Source organism: Rhinopithecus roxellana, chromosome 17, assembly GCF_007565055.1.
Source record: "Rhinopithecus roxellana isolate Shanxi Qingling chromosome 17, ASM756505v1, whole genome shotgun sequence".
Classification (NCBI taxonomy): Eukaryota; Metazoa; Chordata; class Mammalia; order Primates; family Cercopithecidae; genus Rhinopithecus; species Rhinopithecus roxellana.
Window position 1 is genome coordinate 268,625 of NC_044565.1, and position 18,166 is coordinate 286,790.

The 18,166-nt window shown below is 45.3% G+C and overlaps 1 protein-coding gene across 1 annotated transcript in view; it reads left to right on the plus strand.

Moving 5' to 3' along the window:
- The window catches only part of CHP1 (calcineurin like EF-hand protein 1), a 54,451-nt gene extending 36,285 nt beyond the window's left edge, over positions 1-18,166 (plus strand). Inside the window, exons 5-7 of the mRNA XM_010369042.2 lie at positions 4,966-5,027; positions 15,011-15,133; positions 15,585-18,166. Coding sequence (XP_010367344.1) covers positions 4,966-5,027; positions 15,011-15,133; positions 15,585-15,638 — 239 coding nt within the window. The 3' untranslated portion in view covers positions 15,639-18,166. The remainder of the gene's footprint in view (positions 1-4,965; positions 5,028-15,010; positions 15,134-15,584) is intronic.

An 18,166-nucleotide genomic window follows, 5' to 3' on the forward strand; every position in this document is an offset into this window, starting at 1 on the left:
CAGGAGGCGGAGGCTGTAGTGAGCCGAGATCGTGCCATTGCACTCCTGCCTGGGTGATAGAGCAAGACTCTGTCTCAAAAAAAAAAAAAAAAAAGAAAGGGTATGTGTTACTTAGAAATGTGAGTTTACAGGCCAGGCGTGATGGCTCATGCCTGTAATCCCAGCACTTTGGGAGGCCAAGGCGGGTGGATCACTTGAGATCAGGAATTCAAGACCAGTCTGGGCAACATGGTGAAACCCCGTCTCTACTAAAAATGCAAAAAATTAGCCTGGCGTAGTGGCGGGCGCCTGTAATCCCAGTTACTTGGGAGGCTGAGACAGGAGAATGGTTTGATCCTGGGGAGCGGAGGTTGCAGTGAGCCGAGATTGCACCACCGCTGTCCAGCCTGGGCAACAGAGCAAGACTCCATCTCAAAAAAAAAAAAAAGAAATGTGGGTTTACAGAGGAGTGGAACCAAATTTTATTACAGGTTATCCTTTGCATAGAATACTGTCTTCAGGGACTCTGAGAACACACTTTGTCCGATTTCTTTTTTATGCCACAGTGAGAGAATTTTAATCACAATCATCAAGGCTCAACTATGCCCGTGTAGGCACAGGCCCAAGTACATATAGTGCCACTCTGCTCTTCTGTTTGTCTCCTAGAAGTGGTACCTTATTGCTTTCCTCTTTGAACTGGTGAGGTTATAATAATGCTTTGTGTAGGCCAGGTGCAGTGGCTCATGCCTGTAATCCCAGCACTTTGGGAGGCTGAGGTGGGTGGATCACCTGAGGTCAGGAGTTCGAGACCAGCCTGACCAACATGGTGAAACCATGTCTCTTCTAAAAATACAAAATTAACCAGGCATGGTGGCGCATGCCTGTAATCCCAGCTACTTGGGAGGCTGAGGCAGGAGAATTGCATGAACCTGGGAGGCAGATGTTACAGTGAGCCAAGATCACGCTATTGCACTCCAGACTGGGCAATAAGAGCGAAACTCCATCTCAATAATAATAATAATAATAATAATAATAATAATAATAATGCTTTGTGTAAAAGATACAGCCCTATGTACAGGTGGATAGTGTTAAAAAAAAAAAGTGAAAAGTGTAATTCATCTTAGAATGCCCAGGGCATGGTAAGTAAGAGACAATTCTAGAGGTTTACAGGTTTTCCTTCCCACATTCTAATTGTCTTCTTAAATGGTTTAAGTTTTTATAAAACATAATGATGTGGAAAGTAAAGAGTCTACATTAGAATATTTTTTTTGGGTGTTGAGGAGTATGGGTGGAGTAGAGCTTGGGAGAGTAGCCAGGAAGAAATAGCAGCATTATTCATAGAATCCAAAAGGTAGAAGCAATCCTAGTATCCATCGACAGATCAATGGATAAATAAAATGTTGGGTACACATACAATGGAATATTAGTCTGTATTAAAATAGAAAATTCTGAGGCCAGGCTCGGTGGCTCACGCCTGTAATCCCAACACTTTGGGAGGCCGAGGCGGTTGGATCATGCGATCAGGAGTTCAAGACCAGCCTGGCCAATATGGTGAAATCCCATCTCTACTAAAAATACAAAAATGAGCCTGGCGCGGTGGTGGATGTCTGTAATCTTAGCTACTTGGGAGGCTGAGGCAGGAGAATTGCTTGAACCCAGGAGGCGGAGGTTGCACTGAGCTGAGATCATACCACTGCACTCTAACCTGGGTGACAGAGCAAGACTCCATCTCAAAAAAAAGGAAATTCTGGCACATGGTACAACATGGATGAATCTTGAAGACATTTTGCTGAGTGAAATAAAGTGGATATAAAGGACAAATATTGTATGAGTCCTCTTATGTGAGGTTTCCAAAGTGGTCAAATTTGTAGAGACACAAAGTAGAACAGTGGTTGCCCAGGGCTGGGGGATGGTGATGGTGATGGTAATGGAGTTATTGTTAAAAGGGTACATTTTCTGCTGGTGAAGATGCAGAAGTTATGGGGAGATGGATGGTGGTGATGCTTGCACAACAGTGTGAAAGTACTTAATGCCACAGAACTGTACCTGTAGAAAAGGTTTAAATGATAAGTTTTATGTATATTTTACCACAATTAAAAAAAAAAAAGAAGCAGCTGGGAATGGTGGCTCATGCCTGTAATCCCAACACTTTGGGAGGACAAGATGGGCGGATTGCCTGAGGTCAGGAGTTTGAGACCAGCCTGGCTAACATGGTGAAACCCTGTCTCTACTAAAAATACAAAAATTAGCCGGGCATGGTGGCACATATGTGTATGTAGTCCCAGCTACTCAGGAGGTTAAGACAGGGAAATCGCTTGAACCTAGAAGGCAGAGAGGTTTCAGTGAGCCGAGATCATGCCACTGCACTCCAGCCTGGGCGACAGAGCAAGACTCTATCTCCCAAAAAGAAAAAAAAAAAAGAAGCAATAGCATTGATTGAAGTAAAGGTAAAGGTTTGTAGCCTGGGCAACAGAATGAGACCCAGTATCTACCAAAAAAAAAAAAAATTGAGCCGGGCGTGGTGGCACACACCTGTATTCCTAGCTACTCAGTAGGCTAAGGCAGGAGGATCACTTGAGCCCAGAAGTTTGGGGCTGCAGTGAGCCATGATTGCACCAATGCACTCCAGCCTGGGTGACAGAGTTGAGACCCTATCTCTTAAAAAAAATAAAATAAAAAAATTAAAAAATAAAAAGGAAGGTAAAGGTTTGACTGAGATCATTCTTTTGGTTTTTCATTAAGCAAATGTTTGAGCACCTACTACATGCCAGGTACTATTTTAGGCCCAGGATACAGTGATGAATAAATCAGGTAAGGCCCTTGCTTTCTTAGAACTTACGATCTAATAAGAGAGACAGACTATAGAGAAGACGGGTGAATAAACAAGATTTATTATGGCAAGGTCTGTGAAGGAAGTGAATACATGAGATGAGAAAGGCATGGGAAGATGTCACTACTTTAGAAAGAGTGGTCGGTGAAAACCTCTCTGAGGAGTTGAAATTTGAGCTAAAGGTCCCGGCACAGTGGCTCACCGCTATAATCCTAGCACTTTGGGAGACCGAGGCAGGAGGATTGCTTGAGCCCAGGTGTTCAAGACCAGCTGTCCGGGTGTGGTGGCTCACACCTGTAATCCCAGGACTTTGGGAGACTGAGGCGTGTGGATCACAAGGTCAAGAGATCGAGACGATCCTGGCCAACATGGTGAAACCCCATCTCTACTAAAAATGCAAAAATTAGCCGGGTGTGATGGCGCATGTCTGTAATCCCAGCTCCTCAGGAGGCTGGGGCAGGAGAATTGCTTGAACCTGGGAGGCGGAGGTTGCAGTGAACCAAGATCATGCCACTGCACTCCAGACTGGGCAAAAGAGCAAGACTCCATCTCAAAAAAAACCGATTTATCTAGACAAAGACTTTGTACCTTTCACCAGCCTGGGCAATGTAGTGAGACCCTAGCTCTGCAAAAATTTTTAAAAATTAGCCAGGCGTGGTGTCTGTGGTTCCCACTACTCTGGAAGCTCAGGTGAGAGGCTCCTTTGAGCCTGGGAGGTTGAGGCTGTAGTGAGTCATGATTGTGCTGCTGCACCCAGCCTGGGAGACAGAGCAGGACCCTGTCTGAAAAAAATAAATAAATAAAAATAAAATTAACCACATTAAACATAACAGAAAAAATATATATATCAGAAGTCTCTCCTAGCTACTTCCTTTCTCTGGAATTCTGATACATACCTTACAAGGAGTAAATTAGATTTAAAAATTACTTTTATGTCATCTTTCAGTGGACTCGCCCTTTTATTCTGGAGGGGAATGATACTTAAACCTGTAGATATTGATCCATGTTCTTATGCCTTTGTGCCTAATAATAGCTCTGCCTGGAATGGCCACCCCTTGGCACATTTCTGTTTATCTTTCAAGGCCTTGTTCAAATGTTACCTCTCCTTGATGTTTCCCCAGCTCCACCAGAAAGCCACGTCTGCCATACACTTTGTTCCCCCAACATTTTGGATATGTTGTAGTGCTTAGGATGTAGGTAGGATGTATTCCAGAGAGTCGTGTATGTTGTTCTCCTCTACTAGATAGTGAGTTCCTAAGGACAGAGTCTAAACCCGTGTATCTTAATAGCTCTAGAGTAGTGGATTTGGGACTTTTAGGGTTTGCAGCACTCTGTTTAAGACCCACAATCTTAGTGGCATTCTTGAAGTGATTCAAAACCTAAAAACCACACTAAATTCAGTTGTGGGACAAGACATTCACGTCCTCAGGCTGGCGATTTGTCACGACACCTATAAAATCACCCAGAGATAACACCCTATTCTGTTGGCAGCCCTTCAGCAACATGGCAGAAATCTAATGACTTTGCTTTTCTGATTTCTATCTCATGGACCCAAGCAAAGTTCTCATATATCCTAGCTTCTAGAAGGCTTAAAGAGAAAGAAACATGATAAGGCCAGGAGACCATCTGAGCCATCATATTTATTTGAAACTCAATTTCTTTACCTGCAGGACTCCCCAGTGGTAGAGAATGACTTGAAATTTGAGACTGTTTTGCCCAGGAGGCTCTTTTCCCAAAGCAGCACTTTGTGTGGGCAGCTCTCGTGGTGCCTGTATGGTGCCTATCGTTGGTTCTCCCTGAGTGGTACCTGGTAGAATTGATGTTTGTGTGAGGTGACCTAACTTACAGAACCATGTAAGGGGTGTTTTGGGGGGCTGTTTAACATTGTAGGTTAAGAAAAAGGACGTTTGGCTTTCTTTTTATGAAGTTTTCTGATTTGTTGGAAGAGGGAGCATACTTCATTTAACCTAAGAACTCATCAATTTGCAATTCTTCAGTGTTACAACTTTTTAAAAGCCCTATAAGTAATGGCAGTTGTTCTTGGAAAATTGATTAATTGGCTGTCAGTTTTCTGTCTAGTGTCTTATATATTTAGTGCCTTGAGAAGGGGCATCACACTACAGAATTTTGACTAACTTTATGTTTTTCCCTTACAGTTGCCTTTCGACTGTATGATTTGGATAAAGATGAAAAGATCTCCCGTGATGAGCTGTTACAGGTATGTCGGGGAGCTCCTGGAGAACTATGTGCTTGGACTCTGCCTGCTTATTATTGTGGGCAGGAACTGTTCTTTCCTTTAGTAAGCGTTTAATACCTGCTATGTGCAGAGTCTTGTCCTGGTTATAAGGCAAAGGAGATGACCTGGGAAAACTTGAAATGGCTCATTGTGTTTTCAGAGACAGATGTCTCTACTATCTAAAAGCTAACTAGGCTGGGCATGGTGGCTCACGCCTGTAATCCCAACACTTTGGGATGCCAAGGCGGGCTGATCACCTGAGGTCAGGAATTCAAGAGCAGCCTGGCCAACATGGTAAAAACCTGTCTCTACTAGAAATACAAAAAGTGAAGGGGTGGCCTGCCCCTCCACACCTGTGGGCGTTTCTCGTTAGGTGGGACTTGAGAAAAGAAATGAGACACAGAGACAAAGTATAGAGAAAGAAAAAGTGGGCCCAGGGAACCGGCGCTCAGCATACAGAGGACCCACTCATTATCTTTAACATCTTAGAAAAAGGGAAGTGGCAGGATAATAGGATCATCGTAGGGAGAAGGTGAGCAATAAGACAAATGAATAAAGATCTCTGTGACATGAATAAGTTTAAGGAAAAGTGCTGTGCCTTGATATGCATATGCAAATATCTCCATAAACCTTTTTAGTGCATGAAGAGCAGCATTGTGCTAGCAAGTCCCACCTTTCGTCCTAAGGCAGTTTTCTCCTTTCTCAGTAAACAGAACATAAATCGGGTTTTACACCGAGATGTTCCATTGCCCAGGGATGGGCAGGAGACAGATGCTTTTCTCTATCTCAGCTGCCAAGAGGCCTTCTTTCCTCTTATACTAATCCTCCTCAGCACAGACCCTTCACGGGTGTCAAGCTGGGGGTCGATCGGGTCTTTCCCATTCCACGAGGCCATATTTCGGACTATCACATGGGGAGAAACCTTGGACAATACCTAGCTTTCCTAGGCAGAGGTCCCTGCCACCTTTGGCAGTGTACGTGTCCCTCGGTACTTGAGATTAAGAGAATGGTGATGACAAGCATACTGGCTTCAGGCACTTGTTTAACAAAGCACACCCACACCCTGCACAGCCCAAAATCCGTTAAACTTTGAGTCACCACAGCACATGTCTCTTGCAAGGACAAGGTTGGGGGTAGGGTCACAGATTAACAGCATCTCAAATACAGAACAAAATGGAGTCTCTTATGTCTACTTCTTTCTATATAGACACGGTAACAGTCTGATCTTTCTTTTCCCCACAAAAAGTAGCTGTCCATGGTGGTGGGTGCCTGTAATCCCAGCTACTCGGGAGGCTGAGGCAGTAGAATCGCTTGAACCCAGGAGGTGGAGGTTGCTGTGAGCCGAGATTGCGCCACTGCACTCCAGCCTGAGTGACAAGAGCGAAACTCCATCTCAAAAAAAAAAAAAGTAAATAAATAAAAGCTAACTAAATGGCTTTTAGGTATTGACTGAGAGTTAAAATATACAACATGGTTTACATCAGGTAATTCATTTATTGCCAAATCAGATTATTGGTAGCCAGGTAATTCTGATGATACTTAGTTAAATGCAGTTATGTAGTCTGTCCTTAGGGTTGACTAAGAGTCAGCGAGCTGCTGCTGTGCTGGTGTACCCTGAGCCAACTGCCCACTGTTCTTTGTTGCTCCAAGAGATGATTCCCTGTTTTCCTACTAGCAGTGACTGGCATTTCATCCTAGGATGAAATTACTCAGGGCAGATTCAGGAGCAACCCAACGTATTCTCACATTTCTATGAGCAAAAAACAAAACAGTCTGCAGGTCAGTGTTAGCGTCCCTTGCTTTTGAGTTGGGAATTTCTTCAGCGAGAAGAGTTTATTTTCTTGAAAGCTGCTACATATGGTTTTCTGAGTTCTGAAGAAAAAAGACAGTGGCAGTCACTCTGTAGTTGCATGTGTTTATTCTCTGACCCAGATCTGACCTCAGGTGATCCACCCGCCTCGGCCTCTCAAAGTGCTGGGATTACAGGTGTGAGCCACCACGCCTGGCCCATGTTTTCTTAATATGATTCCTGTGAAAGTACTGGTTGAACTTTTGGAGGTTATTATCTTGATTGTGAGGATGGTGCCATGGGCGGGTACATATTTTAAACCTTATCCAATTGTACATATTACTTTACTTTTTTTTTTTTTGTATTTTTAGTAGAGACAGGGTTTCATCATATTGGCCAGGCTGGTCTCGAACTCCTGACCTCAAGTAATCCACCCACCTCAGCCTCCCAAAATGCTGGGAGTACAAGCATGAGCCATGATGCCTGGCCCCAACTGTCCATTTTAAATATGTACATTTTATTGTATATTATTTATACTTCAATAAAGATACTCTACTCCCCAACTCATTTTATGAGGCTAGCATAACTTTTGCCTGACAATCTTTTTTTTTTTTTTTTTTTTTTTTTTTTTTTTTTTTTTTTTTTTGAGACAGAGTCTCACTTTGTCGCCCGGGCTGGAGTACAATGTCACCATCTCAGTTTACTGCAACCTCCGCCACCCAGGTTCAAGCGATTCTCGTGCCTCAGCCTCCTGAGTAACTGGGATTACAGACATGCTCCACCATGCCTGGCTAATTTTTGTGTTTTTAGTAGAGATGGAGTTTCGCCATGTTGGCCAGGCTGGTCTTGAACTCTTGGGCTCAAGCAGTCTGCCCACCTCAGCCTCCCAAAGTGCTGGGATTGCAGGCGTACCCGGCCACACCTGACAATCTTATAAAAGACAGTATAAGAAATGAAAATTAGGGGCCGGGCATGGTGGCTCATGCCTGTAATCCGAGCACTTTGGGAGGCGGAGGTAGGTGGATCACAAGGTCAGGAGATGGAGACCATCCTGGCTAACATGGTGAAACCCCATCTCCCCCGTCTCTACTAAAAATACAAAAAATTAGCCGGGCATTGTGGCAGGCGCCTGTAGTCCCAGTTACTTGGGAGGCTGAGGCAGGAGAATGGTGTGAACCTGGGAGGCAGAGCTTGCAGCGAGCCGAGATTGTGCCACTGCACTCCAGCCTGGGTGACAGAGCAAGACTCTGTCTCAAAAAAAAAGAAAAGAAAATTATATAGCCCAGTCTCTTTTACTCAAATAGTTGTAAAAATCCCAAACAAAATATTAGCACACTGAATCCAGCAATATATAATATAATATATATATTATAGCCAAGGATATATTATAACCAAGGTGCAATTATACTAGAAATTCAAAGTCGGTTTAACATTAGAAAATCAACCAATATATTTCACCCACACCAACACTTTAAAGAAGAAAAATTGAGCGGTCTTTTCCATAGAAAAATGTAATTGATAAAATTATCATCCATTTATTTTATTTATTTATTTATCTTTTTTTTTTTTTTTGAGATGGTGTTTTGCTCTGTCACCCAGGCTGGAGAGCAGTGGCATGATCTCAGCTCAGTGCAACATCCGCCTCCCAGGTTCAAGCAATTCTCCTAACTCAGCCTCCCATGCAGCTGGGATTATAGGCACGCACCACCACGCGCTGCTAATTTTGTATTTTTGGTAGAGATGGGGTTTCACCATGTTGGTCCAGGGTGGTCTTGATCTCCTGACTTCAGGTGATCCACCTGCCTTGGCCTCCCAAAGTGCGTGAGCCAGCTTGCCTGGCCTCACCATCCATTCATGTTTAAAAAAAAAAGAAAAAAGTCTTAGAAAACCAGAAGTAGAGGGAACCTTTCTTAAATCGATAAAGCGTATATATAAAAACCTTCACCAAACATTAAAAATAATAGTAGGCTGCGTGCAGTGTTTCACCCCTGTAATTCCAGCTACTTGGGAGGCTGAAGTAGGAGAATCACTTGAACCTAGGAGGAAGAGGTTGCAGTGAGCCGAGATCATGCCACTGCTCTCCAGCCTTGGCAACAGAGCAAAACTCTGTCTTAATAATAATAATGGCCGGGCACGGTGGCTCAAGCCTGTAATCCCAGCACTTTGGGAGGCCGAGACGGGTGGATCACGAGGTCAGGAGATCAAGACCATCCTGGCTAACACGGTGAAACCCCGTCTCTACTAAAAATACAAAAAACTAGCCGGGTGAGGTGGCAGATGCCTGTAGTCCTAGCTACTCAGGAGGCTGAGGCAGGAGAATGGCGTAAACCTGGGAGATGGAGCTTGCAGTGAGCTGAGATCCAGCCACTGCACTCCAGCCTGGGCGACACAGCGAGACTCCGTCTCAAAAAATAATAATAATAATAATTCACTAATAAACTTCTTTTTTTTAATTTTTTTGAGACAGAGTCTTGTCCTGTCACCCAGGCTGGAGTGCAGTGGTGTTATCTCAGCTTACTGCAACCTCCACCTCCTGGGTTCAAGCGATTCTCTTGCCTCAGCCTCCCAAGTAGCTGGGACTATAGGCACCTACCACCACGCCTGACTAACTTTTGTATTTTTTTTTTTTTTTTTTTTTTTTTTTTGAGACGGAGTCTCACTCTGTCGTCCAGGCTGGAGTGCAGTGGCCGGATCTCAGCTCACTGCAAGCTCCGCCTCCCGGGTTTACGCCATTCTCCTGCCTCAACCTCCCGAGTAGCTGGGACTACAGGCGCCCGCCACCACGCCCGGCTAGTTTTTTGTATTTTTTAGTAGAGACGGGGTTTCACTGTGTTAGCCAGGATGGTCTCGATCTCCTGACCTCGTGATCCGCCCGTCTCGGCCTCCCAAAAGTGCTGGGATTACAGGCTTGAGCCACCGCCCCCGGCCTAACTTTTGTATTTTTAGTAGAGACGGGGTTTCACCATGTTGGCCAGGCTGGTCTTAAATTCCTGACCTTGTGATCAGCCCACCTCAGCCTCCCAAAGTGCTGGGATTACAGGCATGAGCCACCGCACCCGGCCTGAAGAACTTTGACTGGAACAGTAAGTGGCAGCATGGACAGGCGGAGGGAGCACTGGGCTGGGAATGGAGGCCTGGGCAGATAGCTCATGCCACTGCTTCCTGGGACCTGAGTCAAGCCACCTCTGGGCTGTCATGTCCTCATTAACAGATTGGATGAGATGACCTTTTTTTTTTCTTTTTTGAGACAGTCTCACTGCATTGCCCAGGCTGGCTTGAACACTTGGGCTCAACTGATCCTCTGGCCTTAGCCTTCTAAGTAGGTGGGACTGGTAGCTGGGACTACATACATGTGTCATTCGCACCTGGTGAAATGATGTTAAAGACACCACCACTTCTATCCCCACCCTCCGACTCACACTATAGATACCCGTACATAATCCAGTTTTATAATTCTACAAATAAAACACCTCAAAATATTTGGTCTGGGATCTGAAGAAGCTGCTGTTTGAGGTTGGTTGGATTCATCTGCTTGGCCACACACAGGGAATATGGCAAATGAGTTGTGTATTGATTATCTTTGCTAGCATTGTCTCTCTTTTTTTTTTTTTTTTTTTTTTTGAGATGGAGTCTCACTCTGTTGCCCAGGCTAGAGTGCAGTTGCGTGATCTCAGCTCACTGCAACCTCCTCCTCCCGGGTTCAAGCGATTCTCCTGCCAAGGCGTGCACTACCACGCCTGGCTAATTTTTGTATTCTTAGTAGAGACGGGTTTCACCATGTTCTTCAGGCTGGTCTCGAACTCCTGACCTCGTGATCCGCCTGCCTCAGCTTCCCAAAGTCCTGGGATTACAGGCATGAGCCACTGCACCCGGTGCATTGTCTTTTTATTAATCCTTCTATTTGTGTACATTTGTACCTAAAATGTACAACTTCCAATTTTCTTTCTTTTTTTTTTTTTTTTTTTTTTTTTTTTTGAGACGGAGTCTCCCTCTGTCGCCCGGGCTGGAGTGCAGTGGCCGGATCTCAGCTCACTGCAAGCTCCGCCTCCCGGGTTTATGCCATTCTCCTGCCTCAGCCTCCCGAGTAGCTGGGACTACAGGCGCCCGCCACCTCACCCGGCTAGTTTTTTGTATTTTTTAGTAGAGACGGGGTTTCACCATGTTAGCCAGGATGGTCTCGATCTTCTGACCTCGTGATCCGCCCGTCTCGGCCTCCCAAAGCGCTGGGATTACAGGCTTGAGCCACCGCGCCCGGCCCCAATTTTCTTTCTTTTTTTTTTTTTTTGAGAGGGAGTGTCTCTCTTGTCGCCCAGGCTGTGGAATGCAATGGCATAATCTCGGCTCACTGCAACCTCCACCTTCTGGGTTCAAGCGATTCTGCCTCAGCCTCGCAAGTAGCTGGGATTACAGGTGCCCGCCACCATGCCTAGCTGATTTTTGTATTTGTAGTAGAGATGGGTTTTCGCCATGTTGGCCAGGCTGGTCTCGAACTCCTGATCTCAGATGATCCGCCCACCTTGGCCTCCCAAAGTGCTGGGATTACAGGCGTGAGCCAGCACCCCCGGCCACAACTTCCAATTTTCAACAATTGGTTTATTTAAAAAATAATCAGTTTGGATACAAATCAGTATTTCAGCTTTTTTTCTTTTTAGAAAATCATGTAATTTACTATTGATGGATTGATTGATTGACTGATAGGGTCTCTCTCTGCTGCCTAGTCTGGAATGCAGCGACTATTCACAGGCATGATCATAGCACACTGCAGCCTTGAACTCCTGGGCTCAGACCATCCTCCTGCCTCAGCCACCCGAGTAGCTGGAACTATAGGCACGCACTACCACACCCGGCTTGTAATTTCACTCTTGTTGCCCAGGCTGGAGTGCAATGGTGCAATTTCAGCTCACTGCAACCTCTGCCTCCCGGGTTCAAGCGATTCTCATGCATCAGCCTCCTGAGTAGCTGGGGATACTGATATGTACCACCATGCCCAGCTAATTTTGTATTTTTAGTAGAGACGGGGTTTCTTCACCATGCCTGGCCCATGAAATCAATTTTTAAAAAGCAAATTACAGGCCAGGTGCAGCGGCTCATGCCTATAATCCCGGCACTTTGGGAGGCCAAAGCAGGCAGATCACATGAGGTCGGGAGTTCGAGACCAGCCTGACCAATGTGGCAAAACCCCGTCTCTACTAAAAATGCAAAAATTAGCCAAGCATGGTGATGGGCACCTGTAATCCCAACTACTCGAGAGGCTGAGGCAGGAGAATCGCTTGAACCTGGGAGGTGGAGGTTGCGGTGAGCCGAGATCATGACATTGCATTCCAGCCTTGGCAATAGAGCAAGACTCCATCTCAAAAAAAAAAAAAAGAAAAAAGAAAAATCTAATGAGATTGTAGAAGGAAGTAAAGGAGTGGAGGTAAGGAAGCCTGTGAACCACTGGACTAGAGGCCCTTTCCTTCCTGTGGAAAAGCTCAGTTCTTACCATCTGAAGACAGAGGTGGCTGACTGCAGTAATAATATAAGGAGTCAGAAGGGTACCCTGTCCCCCATTTTATATTGCCTAAGAACCAGCCTTTCCATATTGCCTGACAGTCAAATTGTTAAAGTTGCTTATTTTGTTTAAGGAAGCAATTTTCAAAGTATGTTCACACCCTAAAGATGTTAATAGAATTCCCAGGGGCTCGAGGATTGGTTAAGTTTAAGACAGATTTAGTGAAACAGTGTTAAATTCTCTTACTCAATTCTCGCAACTCTTTATGCTTGTTATTTTTCTCAGAAGGGGATTTAGCATTTAACTCTTCAAGGATCTTTATGTTTTCTTGGGCCATACTTTAGGAGTAGCTGGCTTAATGCAGCACCTCAAAGAGGACTACATTTTGGGTGGGATTTCAGAAAGCCCCACCAGACTGATTTAAATCAGTAAGGAACTAGTTAGGCTCACGCAACAAGAATGTTTGGGATAGACTGTCCACGCTGGTACAGTACCTCACTGATGTCCAGGAACCAGGCTTATTCTGTGTTCTTGGCCTGGCATCCATAGCTCATAATACTCACCTCATGGCTCCAGGGTGGCTGCAGTGCCACCAGACAGCATATCTGTACTCTGGGTAAGAAGAATAAGGAAGGGCAAAATGCAAAGGACTTTCCCTTAGTCTTTGTCTTCTTATCCAGTCACCTAGATAAATTCTGCTTACATCATTGCCTAGATGAAAAGATAAGGGTTTCAGCCTTTTAGCTGTTATTTAGTCACATGATGGTAAAGATGGGGATACATTCTGAGACATGCAATGTTAGGCAATTTTGTAGTTGTAGGAACATCATAGAATGTACTTACATGAACCTAGATGATATAGCCTACTAGACACCTAGGCTATGTGGTGTAGCCTATTGTTCCTAGACTACAAACCCATACAGCATGTTACTGTTCTGACTACTATATGCAGTTGTAATAAAATGGTAAGTATTTGTATATCTAAACATATCTGTGGCTGGGCATGGTGGCTCACGCCTATAATCTCAGCACTTTGGGAGGTGGCAGAGGGAGAACTGCTTGAGCCCAGGAGTTGAAGGCCTGCCTGGGCAACACAGTGAGACCTCATTGCTACAAAAAAATTTGAAAAATTAGCCAGACGACTGGGTGCGGTGGCTCAGACCCGTAGTCTCAGCACTTTGGGAAGCGGAGGTGGGTGAATCATGAGGTCAGGAGTTCGAGACCAGCCTGGCCAATATGGTGAAACCCTGTCTCTACTAAAAATACAATACTTAGATGGGCATGGTGGCAGGCACCTGTAGTCCCAGCTACTCAGGAGGCTGAGGCAGGAGAATCGCTTGAACCTGGGAGATGGAGGTTGCAGTGAGCCGGGATCATGCCATTGCATTCCAGCCTGGGCAACAAGAGTGAAACTCTGCCTCAGGGGGAAAAAAAAATTAGGCATGGTTGCATGCACCTTAGTGTAGTATCAGTTACTTGGGAGGCTGAGGTGAGAGGATCACTTGAGCATGGGAGGTGAGGCTGCAGTGAGCCACATTCACACTCCACCACTCCAGTTTGGGCAACAGAGTGAGATCCTGTCTCAAAAAAATAAAATAAAATATATATATATATGTCTAAACATGGAAAAGGTACGGTAAAAATAGGGTACTGTAATCTTTTTTTAAGATTGTTTTGGCGGCCGGGCGCGGTGGCTCAAGCCTGTAATCCCAGCACTTTGGGAGGCCGAGACGGGCGGATTATGAGGTCAGGAGATCGAGACCATCCTGGGTAACACGGTGAAACCCCGTCTCTACTAAAAAATACAAAAAAAAACTAGCCGGGCGAGGTGGCGGGCGCCTGTAGTCCCAGCTGCTCGGGAGGCTGAGGCAGGAGAATGGCGTGAACCCGGGAGGCGGAGCTTGCAGTGAGCTGAGATCCGGCCACTGCACTCCAGCTCAGGCGACAGAGCGAGACTCCATCTCAAAAAAAAAAAAAAAAAAAAGATTGTTTTGGCTAGGCGTGGTGGCTCACACCTGTAATCCCAGCACTTTGGGAGGCTGAGGTGGGCGAATCACGAGGTCAGGAGATTGAGACCATCCTGGCTAACACAGTGAAACCCCTTCTGTACTAAAAATACAAAAAATTAGCCGGGTGTGGTGGCGGGCACCTGTAATGCCAGCTATTTGGGAGGCTGAGGCAGGAGAATGGCGTGAACCCAGGAGGTGGAGCTTGCACTGAGCTGAGATTGCGCCACTGCCCTCCAGCCTGGGCGACAGAGCAAGACTCCGTCTCAAAAAAAAAATTAACTTTTAGGTTTAGGGCTACACATGCAGGTTAGTTATGTAGGTCAACTCTTGTCATGGGGGTTTGATGTATAGAATATTTCACCACCCAGGTACTAAGCCTAGTACCCAATAGTTATTTTTTCTGTTTCTCACCTCCCACTCCGCCCTCTGGTAGGCCCCAGTGTCTGTTGTTTCCCTGTTTGTGTCCATGTGTTCTCATCAAAATACAGTATTATAATCTTACAGCACCACCATTATAGATGTGGTTGGTCATTGACCAAAACATTATTATGCAGTGCATGACTGTATTTGAGGGCATCAAAGGAAAAGGAGGATGGTGATAGCTTTATTTTTAATCTCAATAAAGAGTCCCTCTGATTCCCAAGACCCTTGTAATTCCCGGCTCTTGGTCTTCCAGGTGCTACGCATGATGGTCGGAGTAAATATCTCAGATGAGCAGCTGGGCAGCATCGCAGACAGGACCATTCAGGAGGCTGATCAGGATGGGGACAGTGCCATATCTTTCACAGAATTTGTTAAGGTTGGTCACTTACCTCTGTTTGAAAAAGTGATGTTGGCCGGGCGCGGTGGCTCAAGCCTGTAATCCCAGCACTTTGGGAGGCCGAGACGGGCGGATCACGAGGTCAGGAGATCAAGACCATCCTGGCTAACACGGTGAAACCCCGTCTCTACTAAAAATACAAAAAAAAAACTAGCCGGGCGAGGTGGCGGGCGCCTGTAGTCCCGGCTACTCCGGAGGCTGACGCAGGAGAATGGCGTAAACCCGGGAGGCGGAGCTTGCAATGAGCTGAGATCCGGCCACTGCACTCCAGCTCGGGCGACAGAGCAAGACTCCGTCTCAAAAAAAAAAAAGAAAGAAAAAGTGATGTTTTACTGCACAGGAGGAAGTGGGGAGAACATGACTCAGATAAGAGCTTGGGAGTGTTGTGACATTCCTAACCTTCGTAACTGTTCCTGGTTTTCTCCCCCAGGTTTTGGAGAAGGTGGATGTAGAACAGAAAATGAGCATCCGATTTCTTCACTAAAGGAGACCAAACTGTTCCTTGCGGTCTAGTATTTAAGAACTGGAACTTGAAAGTCCTCCTTCCACCAACTCCACCTCCACCCCCTCATTCCCCTTCTCCCAAAGTACTACTGCTGTTGCATGACAACCCCAAATGTGTTCTGTCAATACAAACCTGCCTTTCGTGTATAAACAGGGCATTACAGAATGGTACACCCTATCTATTTCTGTTCAGTATCCATTCACTAGTTCTTCATTTATAAATATCTTCCCTATTCTGCCGCTGAATGCCACACATCCATCCAGTCTGAGAAAGTGACAGAGGCAATCATGCCAAGAACAAGCCAGCAAAGCTCTTTCACCAGGTGTAGACTGTAGCCCTGCTGCCTTCCCTCCAGCGAGTCTGCCAGCATGCTTTATCCTTTTTATACATTCTTTGCTTCCTACTTCTGTGTCATCCAACATACTGTTCACTTACTCTGGCAGTCTTTCTGCCTTTCATTAAGCCTCAAAATCTCCTCTGTTCTACTTGGCACCACAAGCTATGCCCTATATATGTATTTCTGACTTGGCAGGATAGTTCAGGGGTCTGGCAGTTTTTATTTACCTTCATTATTAAATGGGCCTCTGGGATGTTGCCTCTCCAGGAGCTTTTTGGTAACCAACATTTCTCTCAAAGTATGAGACCATCCTCTGCACTCTGCTCTGTCATCAAAGGCTGCTAGGTGGAGATACCCTTTTTGAAAGGTGGCCTTGGTGAGAGGTATGGAGTCAAGTCTTCTAGGCTGCTTGCCCACATCACTCTACCTCTGGCCTCTGATTCTCAACTTTGTACCTATGTGGTTCCTCTTGTTAGTGCAATGTTGACTGTTAAAAAAAAAAACAGCAGTATGCTTACAGGTTTGCTTAGTTTGGGGACACTGTAACTACCAGAATGGCTGCTCTGACAATATGCCTAGGGACTTTCTCATGGCTTTTATTAACAAGGAGGCTGGGCACCCTATAAAGCCTCATGCATTCACCCCTTTGCAGCATGGTTTATGCCTCAGTGTTATGTGCACTGGTATGTTTTCCACTTCACATTTCCAAGTAGAAAGATTAGTGTTACGGAAGTGCCTAATATCCCAGTCCAAATTTATTTATTTATTTATTTATTTTTTGAGACAGAGTCTTGCTCTGTCGCCCAGGCTGGAGTGCAATGGTGTGATCTCCGCTCACTGCAACCTCAGCCTCCTGGGTTTAAGCGATTCTCCTGCCTCAGCCTCCCAAGTAGCTGGGATTACAGGCACGCACCACCATGCCCGGTTAATTGTTTGTATTTTTAGTGGAGACGGGGTTTCACCATGTTGGCCAGGCTGGTCTTGAACTCCTGACCTCGTGATCCATCCGCCTCAGCCTCCCAAAGTGCTGGGATTATAGGCGTGAGCCACCGCGCCTGGCCCCAGTCCAAAATATTTAAAGATTGCTTCCTTAGTGTCTTGAAGTTTTGCACAAAATTCTTTTTTTTTTTTTTGAGACGGAGTCTCACTCTGTCGCCCAGGCTGGAGTGCAGTGGTGTGATCTTGGCTCACTGCAACCTCTGCCTCCTGGGTTCAAGCAATTCTCCCGCCTCAGCCTCCCAAGTAGCTGGGTTTACAGACGTGGCCACCATTCCTGGGTAATTTTTGCATTTTTAGTAGAGACGGAGTTTCACCATGTTGACCACGTTGGTCTTGAACTCCTGATCTCAGGTGATCCTCCGACCTCGGCCTCCCAAAGTGCTGGGATTACAGGCATGAGCCACCACGCTCAGTCACAAAATTCTTTATGAAATTTACACTTGGCAAATGTTAATAATGGAAGCCATAGTCTGCTCCTAATACATGTCCAAAGCATTGACTATTGTATCATTAGCTGCCTGGTTACATTAGCTCCCTAGCTTCTTGTATAGACCACTGCTAATCCCTTAAAAACAAGAGGTCTGGCACTAGTAGCACAACCTAAGGTGGTATTACAGGTCTTTGAGCAAGCCACAGCAACTTTTCTGCCAAAGTCAGTAGGCTTCAGTGAATCAGGCTGCTGCTATCCTAATGTATGTGTCTATGAGTCTATTTATCCACACATCTACCCTTGGCTGACTTGCTCTGACTCATTGCTTGCTTGCTTGTTTCCTTGCTTTGGAAAACTATTGAAGATGTGTAGGTAATTCTTTAGGAAGGGGATTGCTACAAAAATACCACTGCAAAAGGGTGGAAAAGGGTGGAGAACAGGGGAGTAGCCTGGCTGGATGGCTCAAATATAAATGAATGAGGAATTCTTTATGAGTATCAGTCACACTTTGTGATCAAGTGATGTAATATAGGAATTAATGTAAAAGGGAAGAATGTCTGATACTGATCTATTAGAGAGGTACTTTAGAGGCTTCTTGATTGGCATAAAGTTCCTAAGGTTATAGCTTTTCCCTCCTTTTGGCTGTATAGCAAAGTGTTTTAATCCAAGGTTGTGCCTTACTGTTCCATTAAAATTGTATCTTCGATCCATCAATAAATACTTGTGGTTGGAACAAAATAA